Raw genomic sequence first — 21,764 nt, forward strand, 5'->3', positions numbered from 1 at the left:
TTATATATTTTATGAATATAGAAATGGTTCAACCATTTTTAGGAAAAATGGTCTGTTTAGTACTGATTATAAAATAAGAATATTTTCCAATAATTTGAGGATTTCATCGATAGTTAAATGTGAAAATATGTTATTTCCAGCTTATAAAGCAAGAAATGTGCTCCAAATGCTTTTAAAAGCGAAGCTCCGGTAGGATCGCATTCAGCGGACTAAATCATCCTACAACTGTTGTAAAACTCTATCAGAATCGTTAGCTGACGCATACGCTACAAACTCGAGACGTGAAACAGACGCCATGTTTCAGAGCGTTTTTAATATATGCTGACCGTGAGAAAAATAAACAAAAATTAAGACAGAACAGGACCAGAAAATTGTTAAATCAACTATGTTCTGTGATCAAATGTTAAATTGTAGTCTTATTAGAAGAAAATGATTGAATTTGATCAATAGGATGAGGAAAAAGAATTGGAGCTCCATTAATTATTTGCATAATCTAGATTTGAATTATAATAACTGTTTTTATATACATACAAAAGTGAGTGAATGCTGGATACACATCGTAATTAAAAAAAAAACTAGATTAAGTACCAACATATAATGAACAAATGTTTAATAAAAAAAATTTCTTTTGAATATGCTAAAAAACAACCAATATGTAAAAAATACACTTGTCAAAAACTAACAATATACATAAATCCATTCAAACATTCAACACGATTCAACACTACCGGTAGGTAGCAGTAGCTCTTAACGCTACATCTGCTGAATGTAACCATTGTTTTTTCAACTTTAAGTATTGTTATCTCTAAAACTAAGCGAAATATAGAAACATTTTAATCTTCATTTTTGACTTATTTTGGGTTGATTTATATAATGGCATTGCCAAATCCTGGTGCCACAGAAACCGTACTTGTGGCAGTGTTATTTATAAATGATTGGGGAAATTTATTACAAACCTATAATCTCGTTTATCACAAGCATTAACCATACAATTTCTTGATATTAAAAGTTCACAAATGCTAGTGTGTCCATTGTAAGCTGCGTAATGAAGTGGACTTCTCCCGGATCTATCTCTCACATTTTGATTTGGGACATGATGTAAAATTTGTTCTACACAACTATAAGCATCACAAGCAGCAGCTATATGTAATGGTGTCTGCCACAATCTTGAAACAAAAAACTTGATAACAAAGTTTGAAAAATGTATAAAAAAATAGATAGGATATCAAAATATAAGTGTACTTAATCTGGATAAACTAATATTAGTAGTAGTACTAATTCAGATATTATTATTCTTACTTATTTCTAGCACTAACATCTGCTTGATAACTAAGAAGTAATTGTACGACTCCATCTGCTCCTACTGAACAAGCTCTATGTAAAGGAGTAACCCACTTACTGTCCTTAGCATTAACCTTAGCTCCATTCTGAAGTAGCAGAGAGCAAATTGCTGTCTCTCCTCTGTAAGCCGCTGCATGTAGCGGAGTACGTTTCTCTTCATCTAACAAAATATTTTATAATAATCAGATAAATGATATAATTTTCTATATGTCGATTAAATATGAATTAATTAGGCAATAGAAAAATATTTCTAATGATATGATTACCTAAACAATTTACATCTTGTTTATATTCTATAAGCTCTTTTACTTCATCTATAATACCAGCGAAAATGGCTTGAATGATTGCAGGCTGAAAAATTATTAATAATAAAAAATGCCAAACCTAACCTAGAATCAACCGACCTGTTCTTCTAATTGTAAAATTCCCATTATTTTTAATTGCAATGTTAATGTGTATAAAAATATAAAATTTTTTATTGAAACATGATGAAAATGACTATAGAAAAATTTGTATTTTTTTACTTCTAGTTGATGTCGCAATTTGACAGGTTAGAGAAATGACAAGTCAGGTACATATTCACAGCATACATCTCCAAATACTCCTGTCAATTACAATTGTGCATAACAATATAAAGGTTTTCTATGATTACTATTATTTATATTTATAAGAACCGTATAAAAAGGTAAATGGTAACGATGTATAAATTTGAAATAGAATTATAAGTTACAAAAAATGATGTGAAAATCTTTTGACAAAATAAAACTTAACCGCCAAGAAAACAATTGTAAACTTACATAGTATGTGCAGTTTTACCAACAAATCGTGCTCTAAGCAAGAAATCATGAGCGAAATGACAGTACAAAAATTGGCATGTTAAAAAAGCATATTTTCCACTTATATTTATATGAATTTTCAAGATTTTGGAAACATAATACAATATTATTTTTCTCTATTACTCAGAAAACGGCTTTAGTTTTATAATTTACTTCGTGATATTTATTAAAATAATTTATAACGTCTCAACTGTAAAAGTTGAGCTGGATGTTGGCAACACTTTTGAAACTGTTTTGACACTCTATGGTGTATTTCCCATTAAATTAATATTTCCAAAAAATTAAATGGATTGTATACTTTCGAATGATGAGTTGTATATATAACAAAAATTTAGTGTTGCCAGTTATAAATCAACATGAATCACTGGAGGAGAAAAATTTGAACATAATTATAATTAGTGGACAAGATTCATTGGTAAATAAGTTATTTAAACATTTTTCTGTATATAGTTCTATCCTAATATACTTATTCCAGAAAATAAAAATTAGGGATCCCTCGGAATACACATTCAATTACAGTGAAAATATTGATCTCGGGAATTACGAATTAATGAGACTTAAACAAAATTTGGATATAAATTTTAATGAATTCAAAACTAATTTATTGGAAATGTTAACGCAACTGCAAAAAAGGGAAATGTGAGTGTACATATGTTCGAAATTTATTTGTTTAAATTGTATTTTCAGGTTTTTACGATGCGAAACCTCGGACCAACTTTGTACCATGGTATTTTTCAATAAATCAAAAATTAAGTCAATTATCTACCTCACTGTAGAATTACATGCAGCAAATCAGAAGGAAGTTTTAGATGAAATGATCAATAATTTACAATGTGTTAAGGTACTTATATGCTGAAATTAAAATGATATAATTTATCATTGATATGATTTTGATTTAAGGATTCAAATGAAAAACTTCAATTACAAATGTCCTGCATGAAAAAATCAATAGTCGATAAGGATAAGGAAATAAAGCATCTTAATACTATCAAATATAATATGGAAAAAAATTTTCATGGTGTAAGTATATGTAATTTATTTTGAAAAGATTTAGAAATTCAAAATAATTTCAGATTATAAATGAAGTTGAAGAACTGATTAGCACTAAAGCAAGAGAGGTTGAATGTCTTCTCCTAAGGCGAATCAAATTTGTAGCTGATAGAATCATTAAAATACTTAATAATGTAAATAGTTTACAACATGATACACATTTAAGGATCAATTCTACTACAAGTCTATTAAAAAATATGGAACGATTAAAAATAGAGAATAGAGAGAACTTAACATCAATAGAACATTTAAGGGAAGAAAATAATATTTTACAAGCGGCAAAACTAAACTTGGAAAAAAATTTGACTAGTATGAGGAATGTCTTGACTGAAAGAGAAATTATGAATAGAGAACTTCAAAATAAAAATGTAAGTAATTTATTTAATAATACTGTGTTGGAGTATATTTTGTGAAACATAGGAATATCAATGTAAAATTGCTAATCAACTTGATTGCAATATACCTATGTGAAAGAATCAAAAGGATCAGCTCTAGGCTAGTCCTGAAATTCTACAAAATCTGGTCCAGATCATTTGGGTGCCTGGTCACTTGGGCAACAATGAAGCAGACTGACTCACCAGACTGGGATTAGGGAACTCACCAATGGTACCAGAACCTATTTTTGGTGTAGCTAACATTGTTGCTTTTGCGTCTCTTAACTATCAAGGTAGGCTCTGCAGAGATAGACACTTGGCATAAGACATGTTAAGGCACACATAGATGGACCTTCTGTCTCTCTTACCAAACAACTGCTCCAATTAAATAGGCACAAAATCTAAGATGCTGCTTCCTCACTGTTAGCATCATGGATAATGGTAGTGCTTTTGGTGTATGGAGCAGGATAAAACTGCAGATCATGTCATCTGTGAGTACCTAACACTCACATGGTTCAAATACTTGGGCAAAAGTGACAAACAAACTCTGATGTTATGTTTCTTTATTGCCTCAGTATTGATTCAGTTATTATAAAAGGTTCATGTGGTATTTCCCGTATAAAATATTCTCGATGATATTTAGAACTGCCCACTCAAATCTATTTATATAGTGGTTCACAGAAGGGTTACTGAATGTATGAATTTTAGGGCAAAGTGTAATGAGTTATGCTATGTGATGAATGGTGTAGTTAGTTAAGGTGAAAAAATATCTATAATGTTTCAGAAAATTTTATTATACTCAATATTTATGTACAAGGGTTGTCTGTAATCTCACAGCTTGCCTAATGACACCAGAGTTCAAACCAAAGCACCTGATTGGTTTCAATAGAACTATGAGATTAATTACAATGGAATTGACTGTTTCACTTGATCAATGATTTAGATTATTAATATAAAGAGAAATAAATCCAAAACTTTATGATAATTTTAAACAATTATAATTAACCTGCCGTTTAATCTGTGAGATGAGTAGAATTTTTTTTGGTCTACCAAGTTTCTGAGTTTCACAACAGAGATCTTTTAAACTACTTTCATAGATCTGGAAACTTAAAGCCTACTACAGAGGTAGCTGAATTCAAGTAGTTTATCTAACTGAAATACTTAGGAGTGATCGGCAATTCTAGGAAGAATTGTGGGCATAGGACAGGTATAGAGTGAAACGGTTTTATCTTATTATTAATTAAAAGAGATTCAAATATCTTGTGGCATCTATTCGATTTGATGATATGAATACAAGAAAAGCTCACATAAAGTTGGCAGATGTCCAATTATTTGTAGATAACTAGATAAAGTTTTTACCTATTGTTTGGATTCAGAAATGCCACAATTGGCATCACTGCCATGCAAAGATGTTTCAAATAACACTCAACTATTAAATTTCCGTGAAAGAAATAAATACTAATAAATCTTCCCCTGACGATTCCTACAGACATTAACTTTTTCGAGGCGCTAGCCTTGTCTAAAAATACTATGGTATTAAAAAATTTTGAATTTTCATCACATTGCTTCATGAATATCTCACTAAATTGCTCTCCCAAGAGTATGTGAACATGTTGAATTTTAAACAAATTCTTAAGCTAAAGAGTGCTCAAATATTCTTTTAGCTAAACAATATCCAAATGTATTAAGATGATCTCATATCTCCCGTAATTTTATCACATAGAATTTTTTTGTTAAATAATCCCAATAATCCCAATAATCAGGTTAGTATGAAAAGCTACTTTAAATGCTCTCACCCATTTCCTTACCATTCCATCACTCATAATGTTTTGTCCGTAAACTTCACAGATCTCACGATTAATATTGATCGGTTTTACGTTTTTAGTACTAAGAAATCGTATAACAGCCCGTACTTCACAATCGGCGGGACTCACGATTGTCGGAGGCATCTTAAACACTCAGTAAACAACGTACACAATGAAAATATTTATAAAAACCCCATAAAGAAGTAAATGATAACGAAATATAAATTTGAAATAAGATTTGACGTTACAAATATATTACGCAAAAATTGCTTGATATGAAATGAAAATTGACCGCTAAGGAAACTTGCATAGTAAGAGATATATGCAATGTTACCAACTAATATTGCTCTGATTATGAACAAGCTTTGGTGAAACTGGAATATTTGACTCTAATAATTGTTTTATAAAAGAATAGAATAGAAATGAACTTGTATAATTTTTGCATCATGTTTCATATATGTATTGGTGAAATCATCTCTCACTACAAAGATCTTTTCATTAATTAGATTATTCTTGACCTCTTGTTTTTCACCAAAACTATATGTCGAATACAAAGTAACCCCTTAACTTACAAGCAAGAAATCATGGACAGAATGACAGTACATACTGGTCATATTACATACATATTTTTAAATTTATTTGATTTTTAATATTTTGTACAGTGTTGCTACATGGAAACATAATATTATCTATTAGAGATAGAGAAAAACTTAATTTTCTTTCCAATTTTTCATTATAATTTCACAAAATTCATCTATATAATATAATAGCAACCTTGGCAAATATTTCCTGGGTTTTTTGTACTGTAAAGGTATTAACGGTATTAATTGTGTTTCAAAATATTCCCAGCACAAACATTTATTTTTCTGTTTTGCTGAATTTCATTGATTGGATTGTCAATTGGTCAAATTTTGTAGTATATTGTATAGGAACTAGTATATCTACATAAATACATACATAAATAAAAATAAATAAACTAATTATTTGTTGCCCCATGTCCTCCCAAAATAACATTTTGTATGTATTCAAACAGTAGACTTGGAATCCACTGGAACAGTTTGTTATAATTTATCTTTGAAATTTCTATAATTCTATAGGCTAATTTTTTTCATATTAAACACACATAAAGGCACTTCTACAATGTTGCTCAGTGATTTATTTTGGAATCTTTGAATGGTTGCTAAGTTGCTTGCTTTGGTGCATCCCCATAGATGGATACTATAAGTCTAAACAGGCTCAAGTATCTGTTTATAAAGCATAAGCTTATTATGACAGAGACAGAGTGGAATTTTTTCCAATTAGCCAATACATTTTTCTATATTTCAAACCAAGTTTTTCTATTTCTTTTTAACATGAACTTTCCATCAAAGTTTGGCATCTAAGGGTTATACCTAAGTATTTTGGTGAGTTTGAGTGTGGAATCAGGTTACTATTTATTCTGACTAGAATATGATCTACCCTTTTGTTTGTGAAGTAAATATGAACTTATTTAATGTCAATAAATTTTATTTTCCCACTCTTCGTTCACTCATAGATATGGTGAACAGCTTTTCGTAGCTTGTTGGTTGGAACACTTCCTCGAGATACTCTTTCAGGGATATTCTCTTTTTTTTTTTTTCAAAAATTCATAATTTCCAGATTGATTCCATCATATCCGGTCCAATGTGTCTTTCCAATATTAACTTTATTTAATGATGGTTCTAGTTCCTCCTCTATGTCACCTTTATATGTTTTCAATTAATTTTTGTTTCTTATAATTCTTAATTTATTCTCCTGTTTATTTACTTTTACCAAACCTTTTCCATTTTTATGCCATTTGGGAATTAGTATACCAAATATTTAGTATCCCTTTATTTTTATTAATTTTTACTGCTTTTTTATTTTCATTTTCTTATAATCTGTGTGTCATGATAGATTTTAGTTTTATGTAAAAATTTTTGGTCATTTTTTTAAAATTCAATTTTAAGGAAGAGTTACAGTCAGATATGGAAAAAGCAACTATTGTACTTGCTCAAAAAAAGAGCACTGTTGATGAGTTAACCAAAGACTTAGTTCAAGCAAATCAAATGTTGGTTAATTTCAATCACCATTATGATATTAAAGTGAAAGAAGTAAGTACCTAGATTTTTCTAAAGTTCTAAGTTTATTCACCATTTAGTGTCTGATTAATACCAACAACTTTTGTTGAATCTTCTTATTGTATTATAGCTGGAAAATATGCAAGCACATCTTATTAATAAAAACCGACAGATAGAGGAAGAAAGAGCTAAACATTTTGAACTTCAAGGGCAATTTGAAAACTATAAAATAAAGTATAATGAAGAAATTCAAGAAAATATGAAAAGAGATTTATGCATGGCACATAATAAAATTGAAGAATTAGAGCAGGCACTAAGAAAAGCCAACAAAAGTGAGCTTTCTTAATTTCTAAAATTTAAACTTTACTTATAACAAAATGCTAACCTTGTGGCTGCAAAATCTTCTTTTAAATAGCCATATCTGTAATTTTCTTGTGATACTTATTTTTTTTTTTAGTTAATGCCCTATTATCCGAGAAAGTGAACAAAATAACAAGATAGATGTAATTATCCAAACAATTTCATAAGTATAAATAACTTATATATATTCCAGTTTACTATTATTGTAAGATGTTAAGTTTTCAATTATTATATTTTTAATATTATTTTATGGAATAAAATACTTATTTTTGTATTAGGTCGACTTATTTATTTAAGTTTTGAAATGACATCATTAGTTGAACAAATCAAGTGAAGGTTACTGAATTGTACAATATAATATAAATTATTAAAATTTTTATTATTTTAATATCATAATTTCAAACACACCTCTTCATAAAAATAAATTTTAGTTAATATATCTAAACACAATTAAGAGTTGATCCATGTTATCTTAATATATGTACTTTTTATCTTATGTCTTTTTAGGCGTTGAATTTTAATTTAGCATCACTCATTTTTTAACCTTTATTTTCAGTCCCTCCAAAATTTTCCTTCATTATGTCATATCTTATCAATCCATAGTTTCCTTGGCCCCCAGTTTTTGCTTTTTTCCTTGTTTTATTACCTTTATCATTTTCCTGTCCATTTCTTGAAAAGTTGAGGTGCTAAACTACTACGGTATACACATTTATTGTTTTATGTAGGAACCGTTAATAATACATGAGATTAGAACAATGGAGGTGCTAATCAACAATTAAATAGTTATAAAGAAGTTGGAAATGAAAATGGACCTTAAAAATATAAGTTAACCTCAGATAGCTGAGCAGACCTCTCGATTTTAAAGTAAAAAAATTAAATATTCATTTAACGGTTTTAGAAAATAATTGAAAATATTTGAACTGTATTGAAATTGAAACATTTGTGAAATAAAATATATCACCTCAGTAGTTTTCATCACAAGATGATAATACAGTCTCCACATTAGAAGTCAGTTGTTTAAATTATAATCTCCCTCCAATTTTGAATTAATTATATTTTACATTTAAATATCATGAACCAGGTATTGGGAATTGTACATTTGAATCACTTAAATTCTAACATTTTGTTAAAAATGTCTCAATTGTTTAAATGGATGATCAGTCAACTATGTTCTCTGGTATTGTTAAAGCACAATATAACAACAATCAACATCTCTCGAAAACTTTGTACAAATTATGCAAATCTGCTATTTCTAATAGTGCACCATTTTCCGCAAAGATTTTAGGGGGTATGATATATTCTTTTAAAGCCGGATAAAGAACATGTTCTGTTACCCATTGCCAATCCTTTCCGTTTTGATTAACTTCTTCTGGTACGTTAGAATAAAATCTTGCAGTTTCTCTAGCAAAATTTTGAAAACATTCTTTTTCTATTTCCCAGTTCACTTCAGTAGCTAATCGAACTACATACATCGGCAAAGCTTTTGGATCTGGCAAATAATTGTCTAAAACACCTTAACATTAATTACAAAAAAATTAATATGGCAAAAATATTGTTTTACCTAATAATATTGGAATACTGCATATATTTCCCATTTCATCTATTTCCATAGAAAAATAATCTTGCAGCATTGGTCCCTTCTCTGATAAAATATGTGTAATACGTTTTGAAAGTTCTGACTTATCACCATCTTCAGGAGTCCATCCTGTTTCCTCCAGATCTAAACAGATTCTCGCCAACTCAAAAATTGATATTTTATTGGAAAAAATGTAACTGTCGAAATTTTGAAAATTATACATAATAAACTGGTAGAAAAGTTCTTCTAATACCAATTTGGTATTACAAAGAAACATTTTAGTACTATATTGAATCAATGCTTGAGACGAATCTACACTACCGACGAAAACATGTTGGGCAAATGTTTCTCTTAAAAGCCTATGGCAATTTTCTTCTATTTCTTTCCGTAGCTCTAAAACACTCGTTAGTTTTGTGTCATACCTAAAAATTGACAAGTTTATATGATATAAAAGTACAGAAAAGTGATTGATAGAAATTTGAACTAGACAAGATCAGAAAAAAAACAGTATATATTTTATTATTTTATCTGTCTTTCAAAAATTATTTGATTATTTTGACTAAAGAAGAAGCTTCAGACAAACGAAAATTGATTGACCAAAAGGAATATGAAGGATAAGACAATGAATACATAAACACAAAGATGTTTAAAGAAGAGATTATAAGAACATGAATGAACAATTGACACAAGTTGTGCAAATATGATATTTAAAAAAATGGGTTCGAATTAACTAAAAATTAGGTCAACAAAAGTTCTAATTTCTAACTAACTTATATTTAAGTTAATATGCCAATAAATAATAATAATCACTACACTCTTTTATTAGTCATTTATGATATACTAGATCAATGCTTCCCACTTGTCAATCGCAGATTAGATGCTGATGACTTAGTTTCATTTGCCAAAAGAAAAACTTGACATCTTGACGTTTAATTCGACTGGATTACAATTCTCTTCAACAAAAACTACGTGTATTTATTCACAAACCCACACCACATCAGAAGCTATTCAATCAAATACCCAATTTAACAAAAAATCTTCATTTCTTAGGCATGACAAAACTATAGCTTTTCAAAGTTAAGGAGCGGACCAAAATACATTGTTACATACATATAAATCTTCAGTTAGATCTAAACTATTCTATGCTGTCATTTTGTGCATGTCAATATTAAAATTCTTGGAGACCATCTGGAACACAGCTCTATGAATAGAAACAGGCGAATTTTGTAGAACTCCAACTAAAAGCTTACAATGCTTAACAAGAGTACCACCCCTAAGTGATAAAGTGCATCCAACTTATACAAATACGTTCACAGATAGTTTCCAAGAGGTATACAGCCAAAAAGATTGAACCCACTATTTTACCAGAAGAATCCTGTAAGATTTCCCAACAGATATTTACTCATCCTGGTTGATTTCCATACCCAAAATGAATTCCATTCTCAATATGTTGAAAAAAAAAATGGTTTTATCAACAAGAATGGAAACTACCAAAACCACTATATGATATTCACTAAGTTTTCAAATCATCAGACAGTGTAGAACCAGCAATCCTCACCACAAATACATAGTTGAAATTTAATTGTTAGCCAGTCAATCCTTGATTATTCTGGACGTACTCCACCAGCATACCATCTCATTCTTCATGAAAAATAATTTGGGGCTAACTCAAGTCACTAGGAGGAGGTTGACGATGTTTAACACGTTTCACTAAATTGTCCCACAAATACTCTATGGGATTTATCTCAGGAGATCGTGCAGGCCAGTCCAAAAATATGATTTCCACTTGCTCCAAGTATATGGTAACTTTTCTGGCGGTATCTGAACAAGAATCAAAATGAATTGGTCACCAATAAATGGAGTGAATAGAATCACAGACTCTAGGAGCACCCTAAATCATAACTGATCTTTCGACAAGCTGTAATTCGCGAAGAGTGTATTGAGCAAATTGCTCCCCTGATCATCCTCCACATTCTGTTTCGATCATCTGATTGGTATAGATCAAATAGAGACCCCTCCGTGAATAGGACACTTTCCCATTGCTCTACGATGAAATCGTCATAAATCTGCCAGCTCTCTAATCGTAATCCCTTGTCCCAGTCCCTTGAAGACGCCGTGAATAATAGTCTTCGCTACCCCAAGCGTTTCTGCATCATACGTTCCGGCCTTCTCTTCTCAATGCATCAGCACGGACTAAGTCTATATTTGAAAGAATCATTATTCTGGACCAAAATAAAAAAACTATGTGCGAAAATCAACTTTCAGTTTAGAATAGTTCCAACAGGTAAATCAAAATCAAGATATCAAATCTGAGTCTTATCTAATGGTCTACTGATCCTGAAGGCATTAGTTCAATAGACGTAGACTCTACAATTTCTGTAATAACCAGATTACCCACAAAAATTAACATATTACTGACAATTAGCTTTTAATATGAAGATTCTGGCTTATTTTTCTGTTGAATTTATTAACTGAGTAAAGCTGCAAGATGTATAACATTTCAGTGAATATAACGGAGATTCTAAGTGAAAACATGAGCATAAAAAATATTATTGTGAAGATCTCATAAATAGATATACTTAAAGAAGAAATTGCGTTAATGGGCTATTGAAGAAAAACAGAGGCTGTTATTAATAAAAAATTAGAATAAAATGTAGTTACTATGTAATTAATTTAATAAGAATATGGTAATAAGTGTTCTATGCCAAGTATTTATATAAAAAGAGATATTGTGGAAAGTAAGTTGTGTTAACGGAATGTTGAAGAAAAAGAGAGTGAAAATAAATCAAATTGAGATAAAAAGCCTTTAATTCCTTAATCCAAGTTCAAGTTAGTGTATAATTAATTCGAAAAAATTATAAAATAGAGATCTGCAGCAAAATATTGAATCCAATGCCTAAAATTATATTAGGTTAGGAAGAAAAAGTTGATGAAACTAAATCAAATTAGGATTAAATGACTCTAATTCCTTAATCCAAGTTCAAGTCAGTATATTATTAAATCAAACAGATTATCATGAAAATAAATATCTTCAGCAAAATACTGATATAAAATCTTAAATCTAATGCCTGAAGTTAGGTTACTGTGTGTGAATAATATATATACCTTGTTATTTTGTTGATGAAAAAAGCATTCAATTCATTGCTAACAATTGTTTTCTGTGGTTCCTCAACATATTCTATTTTAGATGTTTTAGACGAGGGATGATCTTGTGCCATCTTAACTAAAACAAATAATTAACCATTTTTTAATGTAATGTTTATCCAATGCCAGATTATTTAAGCTTCAACGATAAGTCTGAGATTTCTATCAGCTAAAAAAATAACTCCCTATATAACTAAAAAATAATATCGTCAATTGGGACTTTGTCCATTTTTAAAGTTTACAATCAAATTTCGGATATTTGTGATGGATTTTCCAGAAAAAAAATCACCCCATCTGTGCGACTACGATCTGAAACCACTGAATTAATATTTTTTCTTTTCCCACCATTTTCCTATGTTTATAGGTTCATATTCCCCGTGTGGGCAATTTAACACTCTGACATGTTGGAAGGACCAGGATTAAAGAGAATATAAAACTACTTTATTTATAGTTTATTTCAGAAAGGTATAGAATTAGGTATGCAAAGGGACTACAGAGTGACCCAACGAATATTTAAACCACTTTTATAGTTTGGCATTGATGTCATGGTAAATTTTTTTTTATCAAGTGCAAGTAATACCACCCGGGTTGAGGTCAATATTAGGGTTTAGCCTATAGTTATCCATTCACAAACATTGAAAATAGTGTGCCAAAGGCGTGCTGGTAGGATACTCGTAAAAAGGAAAGAATTTTATTTTAACAGAATAAAAATTAGGCATTATGTACATAGGGTACACTTATTTTTTATTGAACATTATACAGAAATTAAATTATAAAAAATCATAATATTCTCCGTCATCTGAGGAACTGTCATCTCCTCTTGACGTTATAATTAACGGGTCGAAGGTTCGATCGATCAGTAGTCAAGATCCCACAATTTCTCCTCTTCTTTAATGACATGCTGGACTGCTTTTCGTCAGTTCTCTGGTGTCACCTCCTTAATGGCTTGATCAAACAGTAGCTTAACGTTTTTCATTTTGAATGTTGTGTTGTGTCTTGCTACAAATCCTTTCACTTGCGCCCATATAAGTTCTATAGGATTTAGTTCGCAATGATATGGCGGTGTGCGCAGCACAATTACACTATGTTTTTCTGCTATATCTTCCACGACGTATTTCATAAAACGATGTTTGTGTAAATTTGCTATAGCTAATAGTTCTTTTTTATCAAATTATCTTCAAATTCAATACTTTTGGTGGTTAACCAGTCAAAATTTCTTGTTTTCTCCAAGATGAAGTTGGAGTCTTCTCTATGCGTCGAGAATGATAACTTGCGTTATCCATAACTACTACTGAATCAGCCGGAAGATATTTTATAATTTCATCAAAATAGTCTTCAAAAACATCCGAATCCATGTCCTCGTGGTAATCTCCCGTATGGCACGACTGAAAGGTTAGCAAACATTCTTTTAAAAATCCTCTTCGCTTCAAATATGGACGATTATTAGTCTTTTCCCTTTACCTAAAGGCACCTTAATACCCGTTGACAGGCCTTCCATGAAAGCTTAGCGAGCACTGGTTATATTTTTGTCTTACCATGTTTTTGGTACTGTAGGACCTTCATTAATCCACGTCTCATCAAGATAAAAGATTTTCTTCTGCCCTGTTCTGTACAGCTTTATACTTCTTAAGTATTTTCGTCGCCAGCAAACAATTTCATCGTTTTCCAGTAAAAGTGCTTTACGATTATGCTTTTCCCAGTCAAAATCCATATTTCTCAAAGTGGTCCATAAAAGTTTTTTAGTTATCAACGGAATACTGTCATCCTGGCCAAGCTCCATTAAAATCTTATCTAGGATGGGTATTTCTTTTTTTAAAAAAAAGTGAACTTATCTTCGAATTACACTTTTGGTGTCTTTATCAAGGACATTTACTGATCTACCTGGACTTTTCTTGGGAGGTTCCACTTGGCCTGCTATCTTTCTCCCCACAATAATTTAAAAACGGTGGACTTTCCAACTCCAGTCATTCGGTCTACAGTTTCTTGTACAGTAAATTTCGAGTAATCGTATTTTATGCAATCGTGTACATTTAAAATAATAAGTTTTTCATTCAGTGATAGTGGAGAGTTATTGGAACATCTTTTCGTTGGTGTTAATGTCGCCATATTATTACTAATCTTATAATACTTTGAACGCTATTTACGGCTTAACAGCAAATATTGTATATTTTTATATAAAAATATTAAACATTAATTACACCAAAATTAATTCTTTAATGAACTCATTTAGATCACACTTTAAAAATACCCAATGAAAATAAGGGATGGCCAAATAAACACTGTAATACACACATCAAAAAAATTAAAGACACTTCAAAAATATTTGGAAAAATCTTGAAAAAATGGAAAACTAGTTTCTAGTGCATTATCTGCTTTGAGAACAATGTCTGCGCGTTGAATTCTGGCCTCATCTAAAATGCCAGGGTATCTGAATGTTTTTTCCTTGTCAGATGATCGCAAGAATGAAACTTCTATGTCCCCATCAATATAAAAGCTTTGTATTTTTGCCCTGTAATATACCACTGATTTCTTTCTTTAACTTCAAAAACGAGGAAATCTCCAACATTGTATGTGATGCTGCCTGGTTCGATACATTGGCCAGAGGAAACAGTTAGTCTACAGTCTTCTTCTTCATGATCCGACTGTAGAACTTCTTTTGAATAATTTATGTAGGGTTGTGTACCCAGCTTTCTCTTGCATTTGCGTACCATGGCGGGAATATCTGAAACGAGGGAGAATATAGGAAAATTATTATAATAAAATATTTCAAAATTAGTTTTCGTAATAGAGAATAGGATAAATGAAGAAATTATTAAATCAAACATTTTGTTCACTTTGTAATGTAGATAGAAAAACATAGAATGGTTATAATAAGACTTCAATAATTTTCATAGGTGAAATTAACATTACAATATTCAAAAATGGTAATTTAATGAAGATTAAAAAAGTAAACTAGGTGGGCAAAGAAACCCCGTTTTTTTGGTGAAGGTTTTTCTGGCGAGGTGACTTTGCCCACAAGGTTTTTTAATTTTAATTAAACGAACTAAACAAAAACAACAACTTAAGTCAATCCTCATTATATACCTAACTAAAGTATATAGTTGATTTAACTCACCTTTTGTTCAGAGAGGCTCCACAAACTAAAGTTCAACTCCACTACAAAACACTTGTTGAATGTTTGGTAGACAAAACAGTTGTTTGGAATGATAAGAAATTCTTAGACCGCCAAAAACTCAGTGGTGCCAACGGTACATCTGGGAAGGTTGATCTAAGTTACATCAGAGGCGCCTAATGTTCTAAACAGCTGTTTGGAATGATAAGAAATTCCTCAACTGCTAAAAACTCAGTGGTGCCAACGGTGAAAATTTTCTCAAAAACCGGGCAAAGATCCCTGAGGGGCAAAGTCACCTCATTTGACGGTATTGAATTTTTTTATACAAATCCAGAAATTAAATATATACAATAATCATTTTAATAGTTTGAACCATTTTAGAATAATATACAATACTAACCTTCTGTTTCTACCTTTGAATCAACAACTGATCTATTCAGATTTATGTTTGTTTCCAAATTGTCTGCTCTATTTAAAAATGATTCATTGAGGGCGTTATTATCCGTTTCTATGAAAGATGAGTTTCCACATTTTTGTGCCGTCGAGCCATTTTCATGTTTCTTTTGAATATCTCCAAAAAATTTTTCCAATTTTTGTTCTCTTGCATCTGTTCTAACCATACTACTTGCATTTACAGTTTTAGTATGGCTATTATTGTTCTCTTTGGCATCTGGAACCTCTATATTAAGTACTTTTGGTAACTTAGACTAAAAATAATACCAAAAACAATAAATATTTTTTGAAGGTGCTACTACTACCCAAAAAGTACTGTCAGAATATTCGTATAAATGACTATTTAATTTTCAATGAAGATGGGAATGTTTGGAAGCTATATGCATATTGGATTCTAGATTTGTTGACAAATGTTAGAAAAAATCCTCAAGTAACTCACTCAGAAACAAATATTGATAATACCTGTGTAAAGAAAGTTCTTGAATTATTAGATCCTAAAAGTTTAGTTTCCAATGCAGTGGCAATACACTCAACGATTTGATCTTCATGTAAAAAATGTACTTCATGTTTAGTGGGATGAACATTTACATCTATATTTGTTGGATCCAATTCAAGACTTAAGTAAACAAATGGATGGGTGTTTTTGGGCAAATAGGTTGAATATACATGATCTATAGATCTCTTTAAACCTGCAGATTATAAATAATTCAATAAAATACCAATATTTTGGAATAGAGTAAGAAAAATTTATCAATTTAGCTAAAACTACAATAAAAATACCTTATTAATTATCACTTGTACATATTTGGCATTAGGTATGTAGGAATATGTGATAACTTAAGTTTTTTAACTTAATTAAACTTAGTCTACAAAAAAACACGTCATTTCCCCAACATAAGTTTATTAAAAATCCTTTTAAATCATTAAAACTAGCAAAGTCAAAAGAAATTGGTAGATCATCACAAAAATAGTTGATTATAAATATAGTAAAATAAAACAATAAATGCTTATGAAAGCACCCAAAATTCCAATAATGTGATTTATATTTTTAAATGTACAAGGTGGTAATATATTTTTGGGATGCATCTTGTTATTTTTTTTAGGTATTATAACAATATTTGGAGATTTTTCCTCAATAACCTCATAGATATATACAGCGGTTCCAATTTATTTTTAGTAATATTTTTTAACAGAATCTTATCTCCATAAATATATTTTCTTTTACTTTTTGATACATTCAAATTATTCATGAATCATTACATGTTTGCTGCAATCTGTATTTTAGTTCACATGGATAATCGTCAAAGTTATATAATGGAATTTACATAAGACTTTATATTAGAAGGTATTTTTGCTTGCTTCCCGAAAATTAGTTCATAAGGTGTGTATTTAGTTTCAGTGTGTTATGTTGTGTTATATGCAAAACACCAATAAGGAACCCATGAACTTCAAGCATTTCAAAATTTAGCTACTTGAATTCGAAGATATGCTCCAAGATTTTTATGAAAATTTTCAAGATAGCCTAGCATCTCATGGTGATATGCTATTGAGTTCATTTTATTGATATGTAAAAATTTACAAATCTCTAAAAAATGTCTTCTAAAAATTCCGTACTTTTATCTGATACAATTGTATCTGGAATACTGTAATGTAAAAGGAAATTATTAACAAGTGCATTTACCACTGAGTAAGCTTCTTTGGTTTTCAGAGGATAACCCTCTACAAAACAAAATAAAACAAATAAATAAGATAAATAATACTTTTCCACCATTCCTTTGTCTCTAATTTATCCTCTTGTCATAGGGTACCGTTTTATTATCATATTATTAAAACTTCCAGATGTCTTAGATTTGGCTAATTTGGGTAAAGGCATGAATAGGATTTTTTTTTCTAAATTGTAGTTTAAGAAATACTCTTTATCTAGTTAGTTGATTCAAATATATGAAATTCAAATATAGTAAAGAATCCAATTTCATAACCAATAACAAACGAAAATCCATTAAAGCAATATGCCAATGTTCATGAAATGTAAAATATTATAGTAGTCATGGAATAAACTTATACGTTAATTTCTCTTTTTCTGCATTTGGTAGTAAAAAATGTTCATCTGTTTTAACTAAATAGTATATAATATATATATATATATATATATATATATATATATATACAGAGTGATTCATTAAGAATGTCAGGCCACGGATTTAAATAAAAATAATAGACAAGGATTATTTGATATTAAGAGATTTTTAAGAAAGGGGATCATAAAGTGTTTTGAAGTAAATGGTGGGCATTTTGAGCATTTGCATTGAATTTTTTTATTTTTGTTATTGTTACATATTTAAGGAATAATAAAATTTTTTTATGAAAAAATTAAAATTTATTGAACTTTTTAGAAGCAAATATAACTCGATAACCGATTGAGTTACACATTGTATCAAAGAAGAGTACCTTTTTTTGTAGAATTTAACGCTTTTTAATATTTTTTTATTATTTTAGTTGTAAGTTTAGCCCAAAAAAAGTTTACTTTGATTTAATTGACACAAATAAGTCTAACTAGCGCCCTTTATTAGCAATGTTAAATTGGAGTGCAAATACCAATTTTCAAAAAGAAATTGTGAACACATAAAAAATTATTGCCAAAATCAAAATTTAAATTTAAACTTTGAACACCCCGTATCTCGGAAATTAGCAATATTTGCATAAGGCATGTTGAGCAGAATCATCATATTTATCATATTTTGAGGTTTAGAATCAGGAGCTCTTGTCTGTCCAAAGGTGCAGGGCTGTTGACCAAATAACTAATGTATAAAATATAAATGGTAAAAAGTAGACCTAGTCATTGTATAAAACACCATGAAAACTATAATAACTAATATCAAATTGATTTGCCATGAAAATATTTTTTCTAAATTTATATGGAAATTTATACTACTTACTTTGGCAGTCAACTAAACGATGGTTAATAAACAACAAAAATTGAAATTTCTTGGGAGAATAATTGACATTAGAAATGTATCCATTGACTTTAAACTGAAATTGTTCATTTTCCATGGAAAACTCAATCAACTCTCTAGCTATTCCATTTCCATAGATAACCCGTATATTATCCACTTGGTTTGAATTCGGATTTGTCCGAATATCATTACTTTCATTCGATCTTTTTAGCGCAAAACCTAAAAGAATATGTTAAAGATACTTCATCTGAAATGATTCACAATGAAAAATTCGTACCTACATGGGCATTATGAACTGCATATTTACCAACAACGTCAGATATCTTTTGATATTCCTCAGCTGCAGACCTTAATGCTTTTTTTCTTACACTCATATTGTAGAATAAGTCTTCAACTGTTATAATAGTTCCTTGATTTCCAGCAGTAGGTTTAGGAGAACCCTGTAATTTACCATCAACAAAAGATCCTCTGAAAAACAATTGAATCAAATAGAAACAATTAGTATTCTCACTTTTCAATTACAATACAGGTGAAAAGTTTCAGACCACCTTAATTAAAGCAGAAAAATTTAAATAAAACTCTAAAAGTTTGATATAAATGAATGGCATTTTATTCTAAATCGTCAGTTCCATGGCTAAAAAAGCAACCCCAGGCCTTAATTGAGCCACTACCATGCTTGATTGTTGGGACTGCACAGCCTGGTATAGTCTTTTCTTAGGCACTACATCGACGTAAATTCTTCGTTTTGAACCATATAGCTCAAACTTAGATTCATCAGTCCAAAGAACTTTTTAAAAAATCTTCTTCAGTCCAATTTTCTTGTCTTCACATCGCTTAGTTGCTGTTTTACTTACTTTTTAATTCAGATTTTGTCTACCTCAATACAGGTTTCTGGTGTTGTTAAGCATCTATTTTGCTTGCTGGTAACAACAATGAAAATATCTTCACTTAATGTGGTAACTCTCGACCTTCACCAGCATGAACGATCTTGAAAATTGTCTATCTCCCTTTATCAAATTATTATGCCATGAACACAAGTCTTCGATAATTTGCTTTCATTATGTAAAACAATGGTGGCAAACGCACTTTACTGCTAATTTTGCTTTCTTTTTTCTATTTGAAGATGTCTTCAGTGCAGCAACCACAAGTTTAGACTAATTCAGATTGTTTGTGAACAAACCTATGTAACCTCAGGTAATAATAAGTCAGAAGCAAGTGCTATTAGCAGCTTATTATTGACAAATGAGGAAAAAAGGAAGCAATTAGTTATTAGCACATAAATTATTATTTCTCTACCACTTGGGTGTAATGCAGCGTTTGCCAGTATTTGAAAACAATACTTTAATAACTTGGAAGTAAATAAATATTAATTTCTCAATCATTTGATATCAGCAATAGTATTTGCAGGTGTACATATCTTTTATTTATCTTATGGGGTTTTAGTACAATTGATAGATAATTATGTTGTTTTAATGTCTTAAACTTTTGGTGGGCAGTACATACTAATACAGAAAATTTTGAAAAAGTATGAAAAGAAAAGTTTGTAAAAGAGAAACCCAGATCAACAGTAGAATAAATACTATAAAAGTTAAATTCTCAACACAAAATAAAATAGAATACTTACTGGTACGCACATATATCATTTTTTGTTTTAGAAGTAATAGTCAAATGTGCAATATGAGATATACTTGCTAATGCTTCTCCACGAAAACCATAAGTAGCTATTTTATGTAGATCTGCGAATTCTCTTAGTTTAGAAGTCGTAAATCTCTCACACACTATTTCAAAGTCTTCCTTTCTTATACCAGTTCCATTATCCTGAATCTATCATAAGTGATTTATTCAATATTTAAAATATTTCCTAATATTAAATAAAATATTTCCTAAATATTACCTGTAACATCTTGAGCCCCCCATTTTTTACGGTTATCTGAATATTTGTTGATTTAGCATCAAGACTGTAAATAGAATAGTAAAGTTAATACATTTTTATATTTAATATATATTTATACCTATTTTCTATAAGTTCTTTTAAAGCGTTTGCAGGTCGTTGTATTATTTCCCCAGCTGCTATTCGGTTTATAACGTCTTCATTTAATTTTATAATCTGGGGAGGTTCCATAATGGTAGTTAAATTCTAATTGGAAAAAAACTTTTGGTAAACAATAGGAAATTCAAAATAACTATAAATAAAAGAAGTTAGGCAGTTCTAAATACATGACCGCATAAAAATCTATCTCATATCATTTCTTTATCTTACTGATTGATAAAATAATTAAAAAATTTGTAATTCACATGTAAAATCTGGACAAATATTTTCAAACTATTTTTTATAATTACAATATTTTACAAAATAATACATAATACAATACTATATACGGAAAAGAAGAGATCAAATACTGTCAAAAAAGTAACCCTCGTTTTCAGAGATAATAAATATTAACGAATGGCAAAACAGAAAAAATAAAGCGGAAGCTTCAAGAGGTTTTGTTATAATTTGCTCAGGCCATTTACATTAAAATGAAAACAAAACATCTTCAGAAGAATACTTCAAAAATACTTATCATATACCGCATTAAATAATGAGATATATTCTCATAGTTGCAATCTACGCTGTTTGAGTTTTGAAAAATCCGCCAAATCTCTCAACGTTCACTTCGAGTCTTTACATCATGGACTAC

At 29.9% G+C, this 21,764-nt stretch overlaps 3 protein-coding genes across 5 annotated transcripts in view; 1 reads left to right on the forward strand and 2 right to left on the reverse strand.

Moving 5' to 3' along the window:
* The window catches only part of LOC130448126 (serine/threonine-protein phosphatase 6 regulatory ankyrin repeat subunit A-like), a 44,329-nt gene extending 41,926 nt beyond the window's left edge, over positions 1-2,403 (reverse strand). Inside the window, exons 1-5 of the mRNA XM_056785343.1 lie at positions 2,139-2,403; positions 1,746-1,945; positions 1,608-1,692; positions 1,300-1,501; positions 957-1,166 (exon numbers count right to left, since the gene is read on the reverse strand). Coding sequence (XP_056641321.1) covers positions 957-1,166; positions 1,300-1,501; positions 1,608-1,692; positions 1,746-1,772 — 524 coding nt within the window. The 5' untranslated portion in view covers positions 1,773-1,945; positions 2,139-2,403. The remainder of the gene's footprint in view (positions 1-956; positions 1,167-1,299; positions 1,502-1,607; positions 1,693-1,745; positions 1,946-2,138) is intronic.
* Positions 2,395-8,119, forward strand: LOC130448129 (uncharacterized protein PF3D7_1120600-like). The gene is made up of 8 exons (XM_056785347.1): positions 2,395-2,592; positions 2,653-2,816; positions 2,865-3,018; positions 3,078-3,197; positions 3,251-3,595; positions 7,374-7,517; positions 7,615-7,816; positions 7,942-8,119. The coding sequence occupies exons 1-8, from the start codon at positions 2,482-2,484 to the stop codon at positions 7,983-7,985; spliced, it is 1,284 nt and encodes a 427-aa protein (XP_056641325.1). The 5' UTR covers positions 2,395-2,481; the 3' UTR covers positions 7,986-8,119.
* On the reverse strand, positions 8,108-21,764 carry LOC130448127 (DNA mismatch repair protein Mlh1). 3 transcript variants are annotated; one of them, XM_056785346.1, is made up of 11 exons: positions 21,096-21,417; positions 20,978-21,041; positions 20,708-20,907; positions 19,361-19,551; positions 19,066-19,302; positions 16,592-16,818; positions 16,077-16,383; positions 12,526-12,643; positions 9,406-9,842; positions 9,179-9,357; positions 8,108-8,538 (listed from the first exon to the last, which is right to left on the reverse strand). In XM_056785346.1, exons 1-11 carry the CDS (start codon positions 21,203-21,205, stop codon positions 8,536-8,538), a joined length of 2,073 nt encoding a protein of 690 aa, XP_056641324.1. In that variant the 5' UTR covers positions 21,206-21,417; the 3' UTR covers positions 8,108-8,535. The 3 variants fall into 3 exon arrangements, with proteins under 3 accessions (XP_056641324.1, XP_056641322.1, XP_056641323.1); XM_056785344.1 differs by having other exon boundaries at positions 8,109-9,357; positions 21,096-21,764; XM_056785345.1 differs by having other exon boundaries at positions 8,112-9,348; positions 21,096-21,764.

This window comes from Diorhabda sublineata, chromosome 8, assembly GCF_026230105.1.
Source record: "Diorhabda sublineata isolate icDioSubl1.1 chromosome 8, icDioSubl1.1, whole genome shotgun sequence".
Lineage (NCBI taxonomy): Eukaryota > Metazoa > Arthropoda > Insecta > Coleoptera > Chrysomelidae > Diorhabda > Diorhabda sublineata.

Coding starts and splice junctions, on each gene's coding strand:
- LOC130448129 (XM_056785347.1), top strand. CDS start 2,482: ATGATGAGTTGTATATATAACAAAAATTTAGTGTTGCCAGTTATAAAT. Junction 3,198..3,250: donor TGGAAAAAAATTTTCATGGT/GTAAGTATATGT, acceptor AAATAATTTCAG/ATTATAAATGAAGTTGAAGA. Junction 3,596..7,373: donor GAGAACTTCAAAATAAAAAT/GTAAGTAATTTA, acceptor TTCAATTTTAAG/GAAGAGTTACAGTCAGATAT.
- LOC130448127 (XM_056785344.1), bottom strand. CDS start 21,205: ATGGAACCTCCCCAGATTATAAAATTAAATGAAGACGTTATAAACCGA. Junction 16,384..16,591: donor CAAGAACTTTCTTTACACAG/GTATTATCAATA, acceptor TATTATTTTTAG/TCTAAGTTACCAAAAGTACT. Junction 9,358..9,405: donor CAGTATTCCAATATTATTAG/GTAAAACAATAT, acceptor ATTAATGTTAAG/GTGTTTTAGACAATTATTTG.